General features: G+C 35.7%; 1 protein-coding gene and 1 pseudogene across 13 annotated transcripts in view; one reads left to right on the top strand and one right to left on the bottom strand.

The window, feature by feature from the left end:
- Positions 1-18,101, bottom strand: part of MAGI2 (membrane associated guanylate kinase, WW and PDZ domain containing 2) — a 1,444,461-nt gene that overhangs the window by 456,589 nt on the left and 969,771 nt on the right. For all 13 annotated transcript variants that reach the window (XM_055347909.2, XM_031012777.3, XM_063708679.1 and 10 more), the window contains one exon: positions 15,716-15,795. In XM_055347909.2, the coding sequence (XP_055203884.1) occupies positions 15,716-15,795 (80 nt within the window). The remainder of the gene's footprint in view (positions 1-15,715; positions 15,796-18,101) is intronic.
- LOC109027588 (ubiquitin-fold modifier-conjugating enzyme 1-like) lies at positions 12,492-13,068 on the top strand (annotated as a pseudogene).

The raw sequence follows: 18,101 nt of genomic DNA, 5'->3' as shown, positions 1-18,101 counted from the left end.
GATACCTATAAAAAGTGAACTAGCCATAAAACAGCTACAACCTCCCCTAACTCAATGCTTTGGGTTTTCGTTACCATCTGTGCCCCTGTCATCATCGGAGAACAGTCTCTGACATATATCAGGTTACATACCCTGCATCCCCACAATAACAACATTAACCGGTGTGTTTTAGACTTTATAGTTTACAAAGGCTTTCTCAGACACTATCCCATATGCTGATATGACTATAAGATTAAACCAATGGGAACACTATCTTATTTGAGAAAAAAATTATCACATATATCTCTATTTATATGCAAGTTGGGCTTCCTGTCTACAAATTGTGTAAAGGGAACTGTTGGCTTTACAGAATCAGGTATCTGGTAAGCTGCAAGTTGTGTAAAGACAGTGAAAAAGGAATCTATGTGATAGTGCATCAGCTTAGGAGATGGGATTTTCATTCGGCTATGCTCCCAAGAAAACCCACAAACTGAATTTCAGACTGGATGGGAAAGGTAATTTCAAAACCATGCTGCACAAAGAGCTAATATGACACAACTCCAGTTACTAGGATTATAACAAATTAAATATAATAGTGATTGAGGATTGCCAAGCCCTATAGGTGGACAAAGCAAAAGGCAGTACACTTTCAAAATTCAGAGTGAGATCTATACATTCTAAATAAACCTCAAACAAGCTTCCAATTCTATGAAGCAAAATTCTCTGTACAAAATAAAATTTCCAGTAGAATCTGAATGGCAAATAGACAAATAAGATCAGGAGATTGTCAACCCATACATATACTAATGAAGACATAATCTTCTACCTGTAGAAGTTAATGAAAACTTCCCCACATAAAGGTGAGAAACAAATAAAACAGATTTGTTTTTCTAGAAAATATAGTGTATATATTATTTAAATAATATTTAATTTTAAATATTAACTTAAAACGTGCTCACACAAACATAGGGAAGTCAATTCAAAGGAGAATACTCTAATGTTTTTGCTAAAAACTCACTTAAACTATTGGAAAGCTATTTTTTTTTGTTGTAAAATAAAAAAAAAAAAAACTGGAAGTCCACATCATGGTATTTCAAGTTTTATGTTGTTCATCTATCCCTTTCTTGGGTCATAATCTTATCAGGAGTTCCCTCAGTACTTGGGATTCAAATACATATTCTATCAACATACCAAGTTGGTGTTTGGACCTTTTTGAATTCCAGCCCTGAGGAAGATCCATGAATGCTACTATGTGAACCTTGTGTGTATGCTTTTTAAATGGGAACAACACAGTTTTAGTAATCAGAATGGAATAAAGGAAACAATAGCAACAGCTGGCTTTGCTCTCAAGAAAAAAAAATTAAATGGAGTGATACAAAAATCATGCAGCATCTTGAATGCAAACACATACACCATGGATTTATGCTGAATATGGAAAGCAAGGTGAAAGAATAGCTGGATAGTACACTATTGTGAGCAGTGAAAGGGGACATCCTTTTAGGAAAAGGCAGTTTTAAGAGAACACATTTTATTAAGTATAAGAAATATTTTCCTCCATGAAGGATTTCATAGAGAAAAGTATAGAATAAAGATTAGAAGAACACAGGTAAGAATATAGTTTAGTAATAGAAAGAACTTGAAAGGAAAGGTAATATAACAAATACAGACCTGGCTAGAGTAGGAGCAGAAGATGGAGTGAACTGAAATTATCTAGAAATAATAACATCATAGAAATAAAGCTTAATAGAATAATGAGAAATAAATATAGCACTTAAATGTATTCATAATAGCAGACGGAATAAATCAGAGTTGGAAGGAAAAAGAGAGTCATCAGCATCTAGATGGGAAGTAAAGCCACAGGATTGGGAACAATAACTTAGGGACAAGGGGTGAGGAGAAAAGAGAAGGTCACCAAATGAAGCAATCTAGTAGAACTTGAACATTTAGGAGTGACTCTAAATCCAGGCCATCTTTAAAATTCTGCTCAAATTCCATCTCTTTCACCAAGTCTTCTCAGAACACGCCTGGGTTCACAGTCAGTTGTTTTTCATTTCATTCTTGTTTGGTGGATGACTCCTCACATCACTGTTAAACTCTCCTCTTCATTTTTGAGGAGCTTAGCATACTATCTTCCCCACTATACTGCTCTTTGAAAACTGGGTTCAGAAGTTGTATTCATTTGCATTTTTCATGGCAAATAATTTAATTCTACAAGCAGAGAGGTTATCCAACAAGTGTTTGTCATATGGACAACCAGATCAACTTACTTTGCTTGCAGATAAATTGCATTAAAATGAGTAAAATGACTTACGATATCATGTAAGAACTAAGTACTAGATTGGAAGGAAAAGGCCACGCTTTTTTGTAGCCTCGAACCACTGGGGTGGGGTTGGGAGTAAATCAGCCTCAAAGGAAAAGTTTAGGTTAGTTAAACCAAAGTGAAGGCAAAGAAAGAATATAAATTAGAAAAAGTTGAAAAGATAATGCGGGAGAAAGTAAAATATTTCTTAATGAACACAAATACTGGGAAATCAGTAAAAAATGTCAAGGGTTAATTTTGTTAGCCAAATATGGAAAATAATATAATCTCCAAGAATTACAACTTAGTAGTAAGAAGTTCAGGGACAAACACAATCAACACAATTTCACATTGATTTTGCATTGCTGATTTGAAGTAGTACCTTGGGAATTGTGGTTCTAAATCTACTTGGGTTCTTTACATAGTTTTGGTATCAAAACACAAAATAATGTTTGCTCTTTTTTGTCTGAGGGCAACATTTTTATGCTCAAGGAGTTCCCACAAAGAGCACATAAAATCTTAAGCTGTTGGAAAGATAATTCCTGGTAGATATGGGTCTTTAACAGTAACATGGATAGCTCTGTGACTGGCATCACTGAATCGATATTATTCCAGACACTTTGAGATGCTTGATGGTTAGGTCACAATTATGCACTGAATTGTATCATAAGTGCTCATTTTTTATCTTCACTAGTAAAAAAAATGCTTTTTTAAAAATCATCATCAGCCTTGGAATGCACTGTTTTATGATGCATAGCATTTAGGAAACCTCAAAATTACATTTACTGAGAGGGAAATCAGATCGTCTCACTTCAGCAACTGAAATTAAACCCCTCTTCTTTTTTCCAACTAAAAGCCATAGTTAATGTTCAATTACTTGGCTTTGGGTTGATGATCTGGATCTGTTTCTCCCATTTCTGAGAGAACTTGTCTATATATTCAGATCAGTGCTTCACCTTTCTATTTTGCTTTCTGCATTGTTGAGCAAACCTAACCACTGAGGGACACTTAATGCCTGGCAGTGTGATTGACAGAGACTCATATTTAGCTCTTACAGAGATTGTTCCAACATTATGTGGACTACAGTGAGCATTTATTTTTAAAAATTGTGAAGGCATAGAAAACAACAGAAGCTAATTCTTTTTTAAAATGTTATAAGGACACTGAATGTAATACTTATTTTATAATACCTTTCAGAGAGGTAAATTTACCCTGTAAGTTTAAGAATTTTATTAGTCTGTTCTCACGCTGCTAATAAAGACATACCCGAGACTGGGTAATTTATAAAGGAGAGAGGTTTAACTGTTTCACAGTTCCACATGGCTGGGGAGGCCTCACAATCATGGCAGAAGATGAAGGAAGAGCAAAGGGGTGTCTTACATGGCAGCAGGCAAGAGAGCTCGTGCAGGGGAACTCCCATTTATAAAACCATCAGATCTCATGAGACTTAATCACTACCAGGAGAACAGTTTAGGGGAAACCGTCCCCATGACTCAATTATTTCCACCTGGCCCCACCCTTGACACATGGGGATTACTACAGTTCAAGGTGAGATTTGGGTGGGGACACAGCCAAACCATATCAAGAATGTAAATTATATGACAATTAAAATAATTATAAAATTATATTGATCAGTCTATTTACTGATATGATGTCCTAGGGAAAACACTGAGAATATTTGAAAATATTTCCCTTCTTATGGGTTTTAAATACAAAGTTTTAAAGGAAATTTTTTTTTTATTATACTTTAAGTTCTGGGGTACAAGTGCAGAATATGCAGGTTTGTTACACAGGTAGACACATGCCATGGTGGTTTGCTGCACCCATCAACCCATCATCTACATTAGGTATTTCTCCTAATGCTATCCCTCCCCTAGCTCCCTATCCCCCAACAGGCCCCGGTGTGTGATGTTCCCCTCCCTGTGTCCATGTGTTCTCATTGTTCAACTCCCACTTATGAGTGATTTGGTATTTGGTATGCGGAAAACCAAATATGTGGTATTTGGTTTTCTGTTCTTGTGTTAGTTTGCTGAGAATGATGGTTTCCAGCATCATCCATGTCCCTGCAAAGAACATGAACTCATCTAAAGGAAAAATATTTAATCTAGTTTCCCTTAATATGTTTTTAGGCCTTAATGTCTCTAGTTTAAGCGTCTTGTGGTATTAAATGGTGGACACACATTGATATCCATTTTAAACTCAGATGACTTGGATCCAAGCCTCATTTTCTATTTACATTTATTAGATCAGACCCCTAAATCCTTTGGACTATAAAATAATTATCTGAAAAATGGGAGTTCAAAATCTCTACCTACATCACAGAGTAGATTCAACAGAGAGAATGTTATGTGAGAATATTTTCAAGTTTTAAAGTACTGTTATCAGTTGGTACCAAAGGTCATATTTAGACTTCTGGTTCCAAACAAGATGGTGTAGACCCAATTTTCCCATTTCCTCCTCTCCAAATACAGCTAAATACCCTGGAAACAATTCAACAGACATTCACAAAAGACCCTGAAAGGTGGAAAGAAGAAGGGAGGAATTAGAAAATGAACCACAGCAAACGTGTAGGACTTTCTTTTCTCTCCCATATATCTTAGACAGCACACCAGGAAGACCTTCAGCCTGGAATGGACAACAGGCATCAACAAACAACAAAAGCAAGAAAATAAAAGAGAAAAGCCTACTCTCCCTGGCCGAAGGGCAAGGAAAGGGGGAGAGTAACTGGGACGTGGGGGCAGCCTTTTTCCTGACCCATACCTAGAAGCAGTGTAGGTTCCTTTAACCTATAAGTGGTGGCATCTGTAGATCCCAGAAAGGGTAACACATCTTGTGTCCACAGTGGCAGCTGGAAGCACCTGCACTGGTGATGTCAGTGAACCCCTGACATCAATCCTGGTCAAATTTGGAAAATAATATAATCTCCAAGAATTACAACTCTGTAGTAAGAAGTTCAGGGACAAACACAATCAATACAATTTCACATTGATTTTGCATTGCTGATTTGAAGTAGTACCTTGGGAATTGTGGTTCTAAATCTGTTTGGGTTCTTTAAATAGTTTTTGTATCAAAACACCAAATAATGTTTGCTCTTTTTTGTCTGAAGGCAACATTTATTATCAATTGGTACCAAAATCCCGTATGGGTGACCCATCCTCTTCCCCGTACCTGCCTATATCATGTGGGCAGAGATAAGAGGCCAGAGAAAACACTTTCCATCCTACAGATCCAGGGTCTAACATCCCTACTAGTAATAACAGGTGACCTAGGGAAGTGCTTTCTGTAACTTGCAAGTGGCACCAGCAGGAATGTATCAGGAGCTCCCAAGTCAGGAGATCTAAGCAGACCAAAATAGCATTGGGAAAAGCTCTGCAAGCTAAATGCATTTGAAACCACAGCCTATGAAACAGGCCAGAACCTACATACCAAACCAAAACAGGGACATTCTTGGCTAAAATGATAGATTTTATTTCAAATGTCCATTTAAAAATGGTCTGTATAAGGAATGTCCAGGATAAACATAAATATAAGCCATGAGCCAGGAAAAACAAATTGGATGAGAAAAGACAATAAACTAATCCTGATAATCAAGAAAAATCAAGTATCAAATTTATCTGACAAGGATTTTAAATCAGCCATCATAAAATTGCTTTAACAAGCAGTTATGAATTCTCTTGAAACAAAAAATCTCAGTAAAAAAATGGAAGTTATGAAAAAGTACTAAATAGAAATTACAGAATGGAAAAACAAAATAATAGGAATTAAAATCTTGCTGGGTGGGTCAGTAACAGAGTGGATATAACAGGGCAGAACAATGAAATTAAAGACAGATCCACAAAGGTCATTCAAAAAATTCAAAAACTTGAAATTGTTTCTAATTCACCAACTTGGAAGCAATGAACCAATTCCTATAAATCTATAAACTACCAAAACTAACAAGATGAAGTGCATAACCTGAATAATCCTGTAACTATTAAAGCAATTGAACTTGTAATTAAAATCCTCTTGAAAAAAATCCCCAGGACAGTTGTTTTACTGGAGAATGTTACCAAATATTTAAAGAAAAAATTGACACCAATTTTATGCAATCTTTTCCAGAAAATAGAAGATGAAGGAATGCTTATCTACTCATTTTATGTGGCCAGTATTACCCCAATACCAAAACCAGATAAAGACAGCACAAAAAAAAATTACAGACCAGTATTTCTCATGAACATAGACACAAAAATCCTCAATAAAATACTACCAAGTTAAATAAAACAGTATATGAAAAGAATTATTTACCATGTCCAAGTTGGACTTATCCCAGGTATGCAAGGTTGATTTAATATTTGAAAATCACTCAATGTAATCTACCATGTCAACAGCTTAAATAAGAAATATCTTATGATTATATCAATTGAAAATAGTCTATGTAGAAATTACAAGAAATCTACCAAAAAATTTCCTGCAAATAAATGAATTCAGCAAGTACATGAGATCTATGACCAACACATGAAAATCAATCTCATGTATATATTCTAACAACAAACATACGGAGACTGAAATTAAAAACACAATACCCATTTACATTGCTCAAAGAAAATGGAATACTTAGGTATACACTAAACAAAACGTGCCATATATTTTTGCTGAAATTACGAAATGCTGATGAAAGAACTCAAAGAAGGCTTAAATAATTGGAAGGGCTTATCATGTTCATGGATTGCAATACTCAACACAGTAAAGATATATATTATTGTCAACTTAATCTGGAGGTTTAATACAATTCCTATGAGAATCCCAACAAGATTTTTGTAGTTCTAGAAAAGCTTCTCCTAAAATTTATATAAAATGGCAAAAGACCTAAAATATCTAAAACAATTTTGATAAGAGTAAAGTAGGAAATATCACTATATTAGTCTGTTCTCACACTGCTATAACAACTTCCTGAGACTGGGTAATTCATAAAGAAAAGCAGTTTAATTGACTCACAGTTGTACATGGCTGAGGAGGCCTCAGGAAACTTATAATCATGGCAGAAGGGGAAGCAGACACATCTTACACGGTGACAGGTGAGAGGGAGAGTGTGTGTGAGTGCAGGAAAAACTACCATTTATAAAACCATTAGATCTGTGAGAATTAACTCACTACCATGAGAACAGCATGGGGCAAACTGCCCCATAATTCAGTCATTTCCCTCTCTTGACACATGGGAATTACAGGTCCTTCCCTGGACACATGGGGATCGCAACTCAAGATGAGATTTGGGTGGGGACATAGAGCCAAACCATATCAGTCACTCTACCCAAATATTAAGGTTTACTATATAGCTGAAAAATCAAGACAGTGTGGTACAAGTGAAGGGATAAACCCATAGATGAACAGAATCCAACAGTTTATGACAAAGGTACACACACAATTCCATGGAAGAAGAATAGCCTTTTCAACAAATGGTGCTGGAACAGTTCAACATCCATAGGGGGAAAAAAAAATAGAGAGAGAACCTTAACCTAACTCTTATACATTAAACAAAAATTAACCCAAAATACACAACAGACTTAAACATAAAAAATAAAACTATACAATATTTAGAAAAAATATGAAAAACAATTGGGACCTGAGGCTAGATTGAAGAGTTCGTAGACTTGATACCAAAAGTCTGATTCATAAAAGGAAAAATGATAATCTGGATTTATAAAAGTTAAAAATATTTATCTGTAAAAGATCCTGTTAAGGGGATGGAGATACAAATTGCAGACTTGGAGAAAATGTTCGCAAGCAACATATCTGTAAGGATATGTAAAGGAACATGTATACATAAGGAACTTTCAAAACTGAGTTTAAAAAGCAAACAACTGGCAAAAGACATGATCAGATTTGCCACTAATTAGGATATAGATATGACAAATAATCATATAAAAAGATGTGCAATATCATTAGCAATTAGGGAAATGCAAATTAAAACAAAAAAGCAGTATCTCTACACACCTGTCATAATGGCTAAAATTTAAAAAATACTCATAACCTCAAATGCTGGCAAGGATGCAGAGAAATTGGATCACTTGTTCACTGCTGGTGGGAATGTAAAAGAGTATACCCATTCTAGAAAATAGTCTGGCAGTTTGTCCTAAAACTGAAACGCACTTAGTATATAATCCAGCAATTGCACTCTTGGGTTCTTAGAGAAGTGAAAACCTATGTTCATACAAAAACCTGTATGCAAACATTCATAGCAACTTTATTCATTCATATTAGCCAAAAACTGGATACAACCCACAAGTCCTTCAATGGGTACCCTAAAACAGACTGTGGTACCATCCATGCCATAGCCTACTGGCATATTATACTGCAATAAAAAGTAGCAAACTATTGATACACACACTAGAATGTATTTCAATAGAATTATTTTGAGTGGAAAGTCAATCTCAAAAGTTTACACACATTATGATTCCATTTATAGAATATTTTTGCAACAAAGTTACTGAAATGAAGAACAGATCAGTGGCTGTCAAGGGTTAGGGATTGGTCAGGGGGAGGAGATAAGCATGGCTATGACGGGTTAGCATAAGGGAGCCCTGAGGTGATGAAACATTTCTGAATTTCGATTGTGGTCATACATATGTATAACAACACATGTGATATCATCACATGGAACTACACACACACACACACACACACACACACACACACACACACGAGTACTTTTATACCCGGCAAAATATGATCTTGTATATATGTACTTGTATACCTGGCAAAATACAATCTGTAGATTGTACCATTATCAATTTTCTAGTTTTGATATTGTACTGTATTTACATAAGTTAACATTGAGAGAGGCTAGTTAGGGGTGTCTAAAACCTTCCTGTAAATTCCTTAGTAACTTCCTGTGAATTTATAATTATTTCAAAATTTGAAATGTTTTTAAAAAGCCATATTTGAAAAATTTTGAAATCATTCTGCCACTGTGTAAAACAGATTTGATGATGTCAATATTATTTTAAAAGTTGCATGCATTGAGGAGAAATGACAAGATATAATTCATTGCTCTACATGCAAGTAACTTGAACAATTAAGAAACAAAGTAGGACAGAGTTTTGTAATCCTTACCTAGGCACTACTTTATAGCCACATGAAATATTAACAGGTAGAAGGGTAAAATACATAAATCATTGGTGCAGGAAGGATATTTAAAATACTTAATATCTTTTATGGTCTGGACATCAACCAATCAATAACAGATTCTGGGACCAACGAGAACAGATGCCAGCCACAACCCAAAATTTGGTACTGGTGCACAACAGTGGAATATCCATCCTACCTGATTTATTTTGGATAAATTGTACTATTTCCTCCACAAAAGATTTGTATTCCTAAAATGTTGGTATTTCTGAGTACTTCTGACCCGAAAAGACTGGAAAGGGCAATATATTATTGGATGAAGCATACCTCAAAATGTTGCTAAAGCACATCATGATTAATACCAGTCAGCTACAAAAGAATTGTTTCTATTAAGATATTTGAAATTTCGTTTTTTACAAACATATATGAAATATGAGTACAAAAACAAACCAATATTTGAAGTTTTAGTACTTGAATAGTTAATACTGTTAGGATCTTTTTATGAGTTCTTCCTTGAGGAAAGATTCCAAAGTGCTTTGCAAACATAATCTTAGCAGGTTTATCAGATTAGAAAGATAAATACTGAAAGGTAAAATTAATTTGGTCATACTTAATCTTCTTGAGAAATTAGGATCACTAATTATCAAAACAAATTTAATGAGAAAGGCCAAAGCTCCTATTTAAGGGAAGATAAACAATGTAATTTAGAAACAGAGTCTGAAATACGAACACAAAAGTATGAATCTTTTAATCTGTGTGTCAGTTTTATAAAACTCATTTAAGAAATGAATTGAAACTAATTAGCGTTTTCTACTATTTCAGAAAGGCAACTTCCTTCTCCTGAAAAACATCCTGTTTAATATGTATTGTAAAGCATGGCGTATGCTGTCTTTGTTCATGCACATTTTGGACACTTTTTTAAAAAGATAGATTAATTAATTAGTTCAAAGCATTAGTTAATTCCAATTGAAATGCACTACTCATGCAGGTAAATGGGTTATGTAATTTTTTTTTCTGTAGTAACATAAGAAAACTCACTTAAAATTCATACATATTGAATACAGAAACAAAGCCACCCAGTTCATGCAGATATAACTTCATGAAAATTTAGAGACAACTTAACAGGTTGAAGGGGGAAACGCCCCAGTGTATTACTCTCAGGCTGGAATAAGCTAGGTGGATAATTTTAGCCTATATGGATTTGTTCATTTCCATTTTGCCAGGACATTCTATAGTAATTCAAAGTTGTTAAGGTAGGATAACTATTCTGAATTTTTTCCCAGTCATCTCCTGTAGGGCTCATTTGCTGGCTCAGAGTTCTACCTGAAGGAAAGAAAATGAGCAGTTATTTAGAATTTATGGTGCTAGTCATTGTGTTTCCAACATGTGAAGGTAAATCTGCATGAAAGAGGTACAACTCCCATTTACACGTAAGAAAATCTGGGCTCCCAGAGATTAAGTACCTTGCCCAAGAACCCACAGATTAGGGTTTGGAACAGTTTTTCCTGACTCCAAATCTTAAACAATTTCTTCTCCTGTACATTATAGTGTGATCCTACTGGGTTTAATAACATTTCAACTTTAAGAAAAGAATGGTCCTACAAGGCTTAATTCACTTTTGATATGGATTCTAACCCAGCAATGCTCATGGGATGTCAGCACAGAAATGCTTGTGATTGAAAATATCTCAGGAGGATCCCATATTACCGACTCTGAGAGGAGAAATATGATGGGGCTTTATACACACTTTAACCAATCTTGCATCCAAGTTATTTAGTGGTTAACTGCTGTTTCTGTGGCATTTTAAAAAAGACTATATTGGCTTGCTAAACAGCACTCCCCCAAATACTAATATTAGAATCCAGTAGTAGGTGGAGACATTTTTTTTCTGCCATGTAGACTGGTGCTAAAACTCCAAAAGTGTACAGAGCTATGACAAATGCACGGAACATAACGACTTCAGTATTTCCAACCCTATTGTGAGAGAAGGAAGTATGTTTTTATGTTTAGTAGCAGTATTATCCTTTAAGTAAAAAGGCAAAATGATTGCTTTACTGTCAGTAGAATAAGTGCTTGTTTAATATATATTTGTACTGAGCCATCCATGTCCTGTTTCTCCTTAATACCAATGAGAAAACTTTTGTTAGTTTTTTCTCTAGTCTACTTAGTATCCCCTCTCATCTCTCTTTCACTTGTATTCCTCTTATATTAATTTAACAGGAATTAACTTTACTCATTTATGTAAACAGATCTGAAGGCGCAAACATTTCCAGATACATATCTACACATACACTACATACCTCCATACATTCATAAATAGTAAGTACACATATATGACAAAATAATATATAATCTTCAGTTATTAAAATATAAATTAGGATAACAGTAAAGATTTTATGACATCCAGCCCAGTAACATCCAAAATGTACAATTTTAAAATTACTGTACTAAAATTTCTGCTACCAAATAGGATGGAGTAGCTTATTAGATATGAGAAAACAGAAAGTCTAGATAAAATGTAAAAAAATAAGCAGTTTAAAGAAATCAGAAACTAGCTGAAGGAGCGTGGTCTAGAAGGTCTAAGATTCTCAAAAGGGAACCCTGAAGAGGTGAAGGAAGAATTTGCAGCTGCTCTTGTTGTGTCTGGGCTCTTAGAACAGTGTAGACTTGGCCTGGGAAGAAGGCCGCTGCTGGACATTAAAGAAACCAGAAGAGTGAGGAATCTTGAGGGACTGGAGTGACAAACATAGATGTGAGAGATTTCAAACAGTCAGTCAGTTATCTCCTGACATTTGTCAATTCTGGAGCTGCAGGATCTCGAGGCAAAAGAGTTAAGCTAAATCTCCTAAAAAGCACCTCAGATTTTTGGGAGTCTGGCAATCCTGAGAAGAAAAATATTTAAAAATATTGGTGTTCAAGACCTGCCAAGAGTAGAGTCCCACACAAACATGGTAGGATAGGGTTTGTCCTGTGGATCAAATTCAGCCCGCCCCAATTTTTGTGTGGCCAATGGGCTAAGAACAGTTTACACATTTTCGAGTAGTTGAGGAAAAATCAAAAGAAGAAGAATATTTTGTTACTTGTAAGTACACAAAACTTGCCCTGGCCCAAGATGGCAGATGAGGCCACCTGACATGTTGTGTCTGAGACTCTAGCACTGAAGACTAATGCAGGACCCCAAGATTGGGAGTTGTGGGTGCAGTGATTGAAGGAGGAATATCAGTCCCTTATCTGGTATGTGGAGAACAACAACAATGGTGACAACGATGGTTCCAACTGGAGTCCAGCAGGGTAGGGACGCGGTGGTTTGGAAAATGTTGGTATATCCATGGCCTCCTGAAATGTGAGTTTGACGTCAAGTTTGAAATTCCTATCACGTATCTTACTACTGCCCTAGAAATTGCAGTCCCTGAGCTGGACGGAAAGACAGCAAAGATGTACAGAGGTGGCAAAATTGCCTGACAGATCATTTCAAATCTTTGTGGGCCAGGAACGTACCCAAATTTGAACTAGCTCATTTCATGGCTCTGGGGCCGGGTCCATGGCTGGCAGTGGAAATCCCTGATCTGATTCAGAAGAGGGTATTCCAGCACAAAGAGAAATGTAACCAACGAAGGACCAAGACACTGAGGCAGGGCAGAGGGACTTTTGATAGGCTACGGTCCTGTTCTCCTGTGTATCACACTTAACTCATCTAACTGCTTCCCGGGACACCTTCCACCTCTAGTTGACACGAAGTAGCTGCAGCAGGACGGGGGGAAAAAAAAAAGCCAAAATACCAAACAGCATTGCTACGGAGTTTCTAAGGCTGCACAGGGAAGGGAAAGACTGGGCTTTGGAAAATCAAGAGGCAATTTTTATCCTCCCCTCAAGTGGAACAACATGTGGTCCTGGAGGCATGGGGGTAACTGGAATAGAGTACATAGTCTTTCTGGTTTCAGGAGACAACCCATCAATAAAACCTGCTTCGTCTGCTTAAAAGAAAAAGAAAGTATACAACACTCAAATTCTGATGTCCATACATAAATCCTTATCAGAACACATGCATGACCTTTGTATACTGACATATGGTGCTTTTGCACAATGAGTGCAAAGAAACTGGATGACCTGCAAAAGGTTTTCTAAAATCTTTATCACCTGGCCCTTTACAGAAAATGTTTGCCAACCTGCACTAGGATGTTAGTTGAAAACTCTGGTGGCCAAACACTCAAAGAACAGGGCAAACTCAACCCAACCTCACGTTGGCTCAGTTCTGGTTTGGATTAGGGTAATTAGCTTTCACTCTATCTGCCTAGCAGAGGAAGGGCAAATCTTTGCTGGAAAAAGATATCATCATCGGAGCCTCTACATTTTTAAATACACATTTTATATGTATTCCTGCATTCAGAAAATTACCGTACTAACTTTTGTCTGAGCCGAAGTGTGGCACATATGAAGAATCATGACTTAACTGGCAAGTTCAATAGCAATCCATTAACATCCAGTGTTGTAAATAAGTAATACTAATCTATGTCATTTAAAGAAAAGTAAAACACAGGTAACACTATTACCTAAAAGCACTTTTCTTGGCAAGAAAACTTAAAATAGGTGTCCAGAATAATAACATTCTAACAAACTAGATGTTAGTTTCCACTGTAAAAACAGTCCGATAATATAAAGAATAGAGTCTAGGAATTATTTATTTTGTAGTGAATGAAAACAAATAGCAGTTGACCAAGTTACAAATCATCCTGATCTATAAACTGAATTCTAGAACTTGTTTCTCAGTGACATTTGGTTCAGAGGACACCAGCATCATATTTTAGGCACCTACCATCCTGTTAAGTCTGATAAGCAGAGATGTGGGAAAAACAAATAACATTGAAATATTATAATTATGCAATATGTTATGCTTGCGTCTCTCTCAGGATTTTAAAATTGACTTTAATAGCTTTTTATAATAAAAAGAACAACTCAAAGGTGCAAGACAGCTGAGAAGTTCAATATGTCACAGAACTGCAAAATTGTTAAATTCACTTTAATTAGGATATATTAAGGTTTTACAACTGTGGCATAAGTAAATCATAACTCCCAGTTAGAACAGGTCATGTTAATTTTCAGACTATCACATTTTGTAACACATGTTTCATTGGTGTCAATGAAATATAACCAAATCATGCTTAAAAGTTCAGATCGTACAATAATTTTATGGGATTCAACTGCATACAGTTGTACTATTATACAGAAAGGTACAGATATGGCTATGAATACAAAATTAAATATAGACTAAAACTGGTTATTTGTACATTTATATATGTTCATATAAATTACAATCTCTAATTTTTAATTTAACTCAGTCCCTAGCCTGTGAACAGTTACCTTATAACATAGGAATGTGGACAGTATCTGAGAAAGTCAGAATTATGCTTGAAAAGAAAGACCTTTTAGAATGAGACACTTTTTTAAAAGTTAACTTTTTAAAAACTTTGTTTAAAGTTCAAATATTCTCTGCTGTTTTCTTCACCTTTAAGAGCTCCTCAATGACAGAAACCTCTGAACAGAGCTCTAATAATTTAATCACATAAAGTATGTGAATGTGGTCAAATAATAAATCATCAGAGAGTATGCTATTGATCATCTTAGCTAAACTATAAGTGCTCCTTTAAAATTAAACTCAATATTTTAAAAAATTAAGAGTATCATCAGTAACAGACTTCACCCACATAATTTACGAATTTAAAAACAAGGTTTACATTCATCTAGTCCTCAAAATTATTTTTAAAAAATTCTTCACATGCACGGAAACGGTCTATTTTAAAGCAGGTCAATATTAGAATATTGAGAACTGGAAAATACTAAGGATAATCTAAGACATTCAGGCAACTGGTTATTTTATTTAAATGCTTGATTCGAGGAAAGCATGTCTTTATATTTCTGAGTCCTTAATAACTGCTAGAATGCTAAGCCTTTCAAAACAAAATCAAATATTATAGTGCCACAAACTGTTTCTCTTATGCATCATATCTGACTCCAATTAAAATATCAGAGTCCTCAGAGCGACGTATTGCAAACAAAAAGTCCTTAGTAGGTGGTGGAAAGTCAGGCCAGGAGTCAAACAGAACCAACAGAGATGACAGAGATGTGATATTCAGCACAGTCTCCTCAGAGAGAAAAAGCAAAACCACATGGCCCTGCTGAAATGCCGAGTTAATTCTCTCTCTTATCTGAGCATTAAACATTACATCGTTAAAATTGTTTCAACTAGATTATTGCCTCTTCAGGTGAGACTCTCATTTAAGAAACACAAACATTCTCAAAGCACATTGCTGAAACACCATAAAAAACTTAATAACCTACCATTTTCTTTGCACTCTTCTGGAGGTTTAGCCTTTTTCGCAAGTCGTGGATCCAGCCATGATGTTGTCTTTGTGTTATGGCTGAAAAGAAAAGAGATCACTCTGAACAGACACATACTAAAAGGAATCAAGTTTATTCCTTAAGAAAAAAAAAAGCAGGGTTAGTCCAACAAAATTGCAATCGATACACTTAATTTGCTTACTGGTTCTAAGTAGCCCTGAAGGAGGTGTAAGAGTAATTGTGCAAGGCAGCTGTAAATTTGGCAACCTCAGCTCCCTGTCCTCAAAGCAGCTATTTTTATTAAAATCAACTAGAATGTTGCCAAGTTAACCTCATTGAAAATGCAGAACTCATCCAGAGCAAAAGGAATTTATTACAAATACAGGATTCTCCAGTTGGAAGAGCACAGTCCACAGGCTCTGATAATGTTTCCTGAGTTTTGCAAAAGAATTATTTTCATCTTAAACCTACCCTTTTCATAAACAGTTGTTTTGTTACTCTTTAATTACAGAGCTGGCAGAGGCAGTACAAAAGTGATGCAGATTATAGCATGTTCTTGGGATTCCTGCATTTTCTCAATAAGTGATTAATACCAATTTTATTAACTCACATTAAACTATCTTTCATCCAAATACTTTCAACCCAGCTCAGAAGGTAGGGGATAAGACTGCCTGCATTCTAATGTTTCTGAAATGGCATTTCCAGAAATTAATGATAAAATAATATTTTTGAAAAAAATGTTTTCTTGTAAGAGTTTTGCCAGAAATTTAAAAAGTAAAGGAGAGATATTCTTAAAGTAGTGTTTTTTAAAGTGGTTGTGAAATACCCTGCATTAGAATTACCTGGTGGACAACGCATATTAACAATGCATATTCTGAGTCCTCAAAGAACTATCAAATAAGAATCTTTGAGGTGGGGCTACACAATCTCCATCACTGGCAAGCACTCCTAGTACTTCTTATGCACATTACAATTCAAGAACCACTCATGGCTCACATAACTGCTCATTGGAGCTAAAATGTTTACTGTGTACAGCTGTCTCAAGGGATCTCATCTACCAATGGACAAATTATCAAGAATGTGACATTTGTGAGGGGTTTGGGAAAAGAATGAGCAAAGGCACAGGTGTGGGAAAGTGTGAGGTGTTTCTAGGGAACGGTCAGAAGGCCAACGAATGGAACATGAAAGGAAGAATAGAAGAGAGGATGGAAATAGAAATCAGAGCCAGGTAATAGGCATACTTTACTACAGTTGTAAGGAGGTCAAAATGATAATGATGATATAAATTTCACATGTATTCTCTTTCTTTAATGAAATTTAACTATATGTTGCCAATCATAACCACAAATGTTAGCTAGATAATCTGATAAACCAATCTGTACTTACAATGAAGTTTAGACAATTCACCCAGGCAGTATATTTAATCACAAGTGTGTAAAAACCAAGTTCCTTCTTAATGGAGGAACTTTCAAGCCAGGAAAGAGGGAGGATGGAGTCAAGATGAGTAGCAGAAAGCTATTCCGAGGTGTTAAATCACTCTTCAAATAGCATTTTCTGAATGATAATCCATCCCATCTGTCTAGGTATAGAGCTATCTTTAATTTGAGAACTGTGACATAATGACCCTTGGGTCATGAAGTTTCTGCTCCTGAACAAGATGCCATTTTATTTCTGACTTTCACATGGAATAAAAAGGAGGTATTCTCCATCACATTCTTAACATTTAAGGGCTCTTCGATGATAAATGCCTGTCAACAGGGCTCTAATAAGTTGATCGGATAAAGGCTGTGAATTTGATCAAATAATAAATCAACAGGAGAGCATGCCAGCTTTTATTTTTCCTCAATTTGACCCTTGTAAAGTCTGGTGGTGCTTCATTATCAAGTTTTAGAAGGATATAAAGTATTGCAGACACTTTCATCTGGTTCTGGCCCTCGTTTGCATGTCAATATAATCTAGCTTTTCTTCTGAACTAAAGACTTGAAGCTTGAGGATGCAGGTTCTGACTATTCCTAATGTGAGGATAGGGGCACAGGGTTCAGTGTTTGCTGCTCTCATTTTAAAAAAGAAATCACTTAAAAATGCCCTTTATAGACATGCCTCCGTTCAAATTGTGTGTGTGTGTGTGTGTGTGTGTGTGTGTGTGTGTGTGTGTGTGTGTGTGTGTGCGTTGATGTCTATGTTTCTATGAGGTGGGGAGAAATCTTGGGAAGTAAGCAAGGAAAATACATTTCTCTTCCTTTTGTCCTCACCTGCTTCTTCCAAATCGTTTCCTCTTTTCAGAGAAAAGTCATTTCTAGGCTCCTTAGATATATTCACAAAAGCAAACACATCCATGGGTAAGTATTAAGGGAACATTACTAAGCCACTGCAGAGAGTCAAATTA

The sequence above is a fragment of the Gorilla gorilla genome, chromosome 6, assembly GCF_029281585.2.
Source record: "Gorilla gorilla gorilla isolate KB3781 chromosome 6, NHGRI_mGorGor1-v2.1_pri, whole genome shotgun sequence".
Classification (NCBI taxonomy): Eukaryota; Metazoa; Chordata; class Mammalia; order Primates; family Hominidae; genus Gorilla; species Gorilla gorilla.
This window is presented reverse-complemented; position numbering and strand designations above follow the sequence as displayed.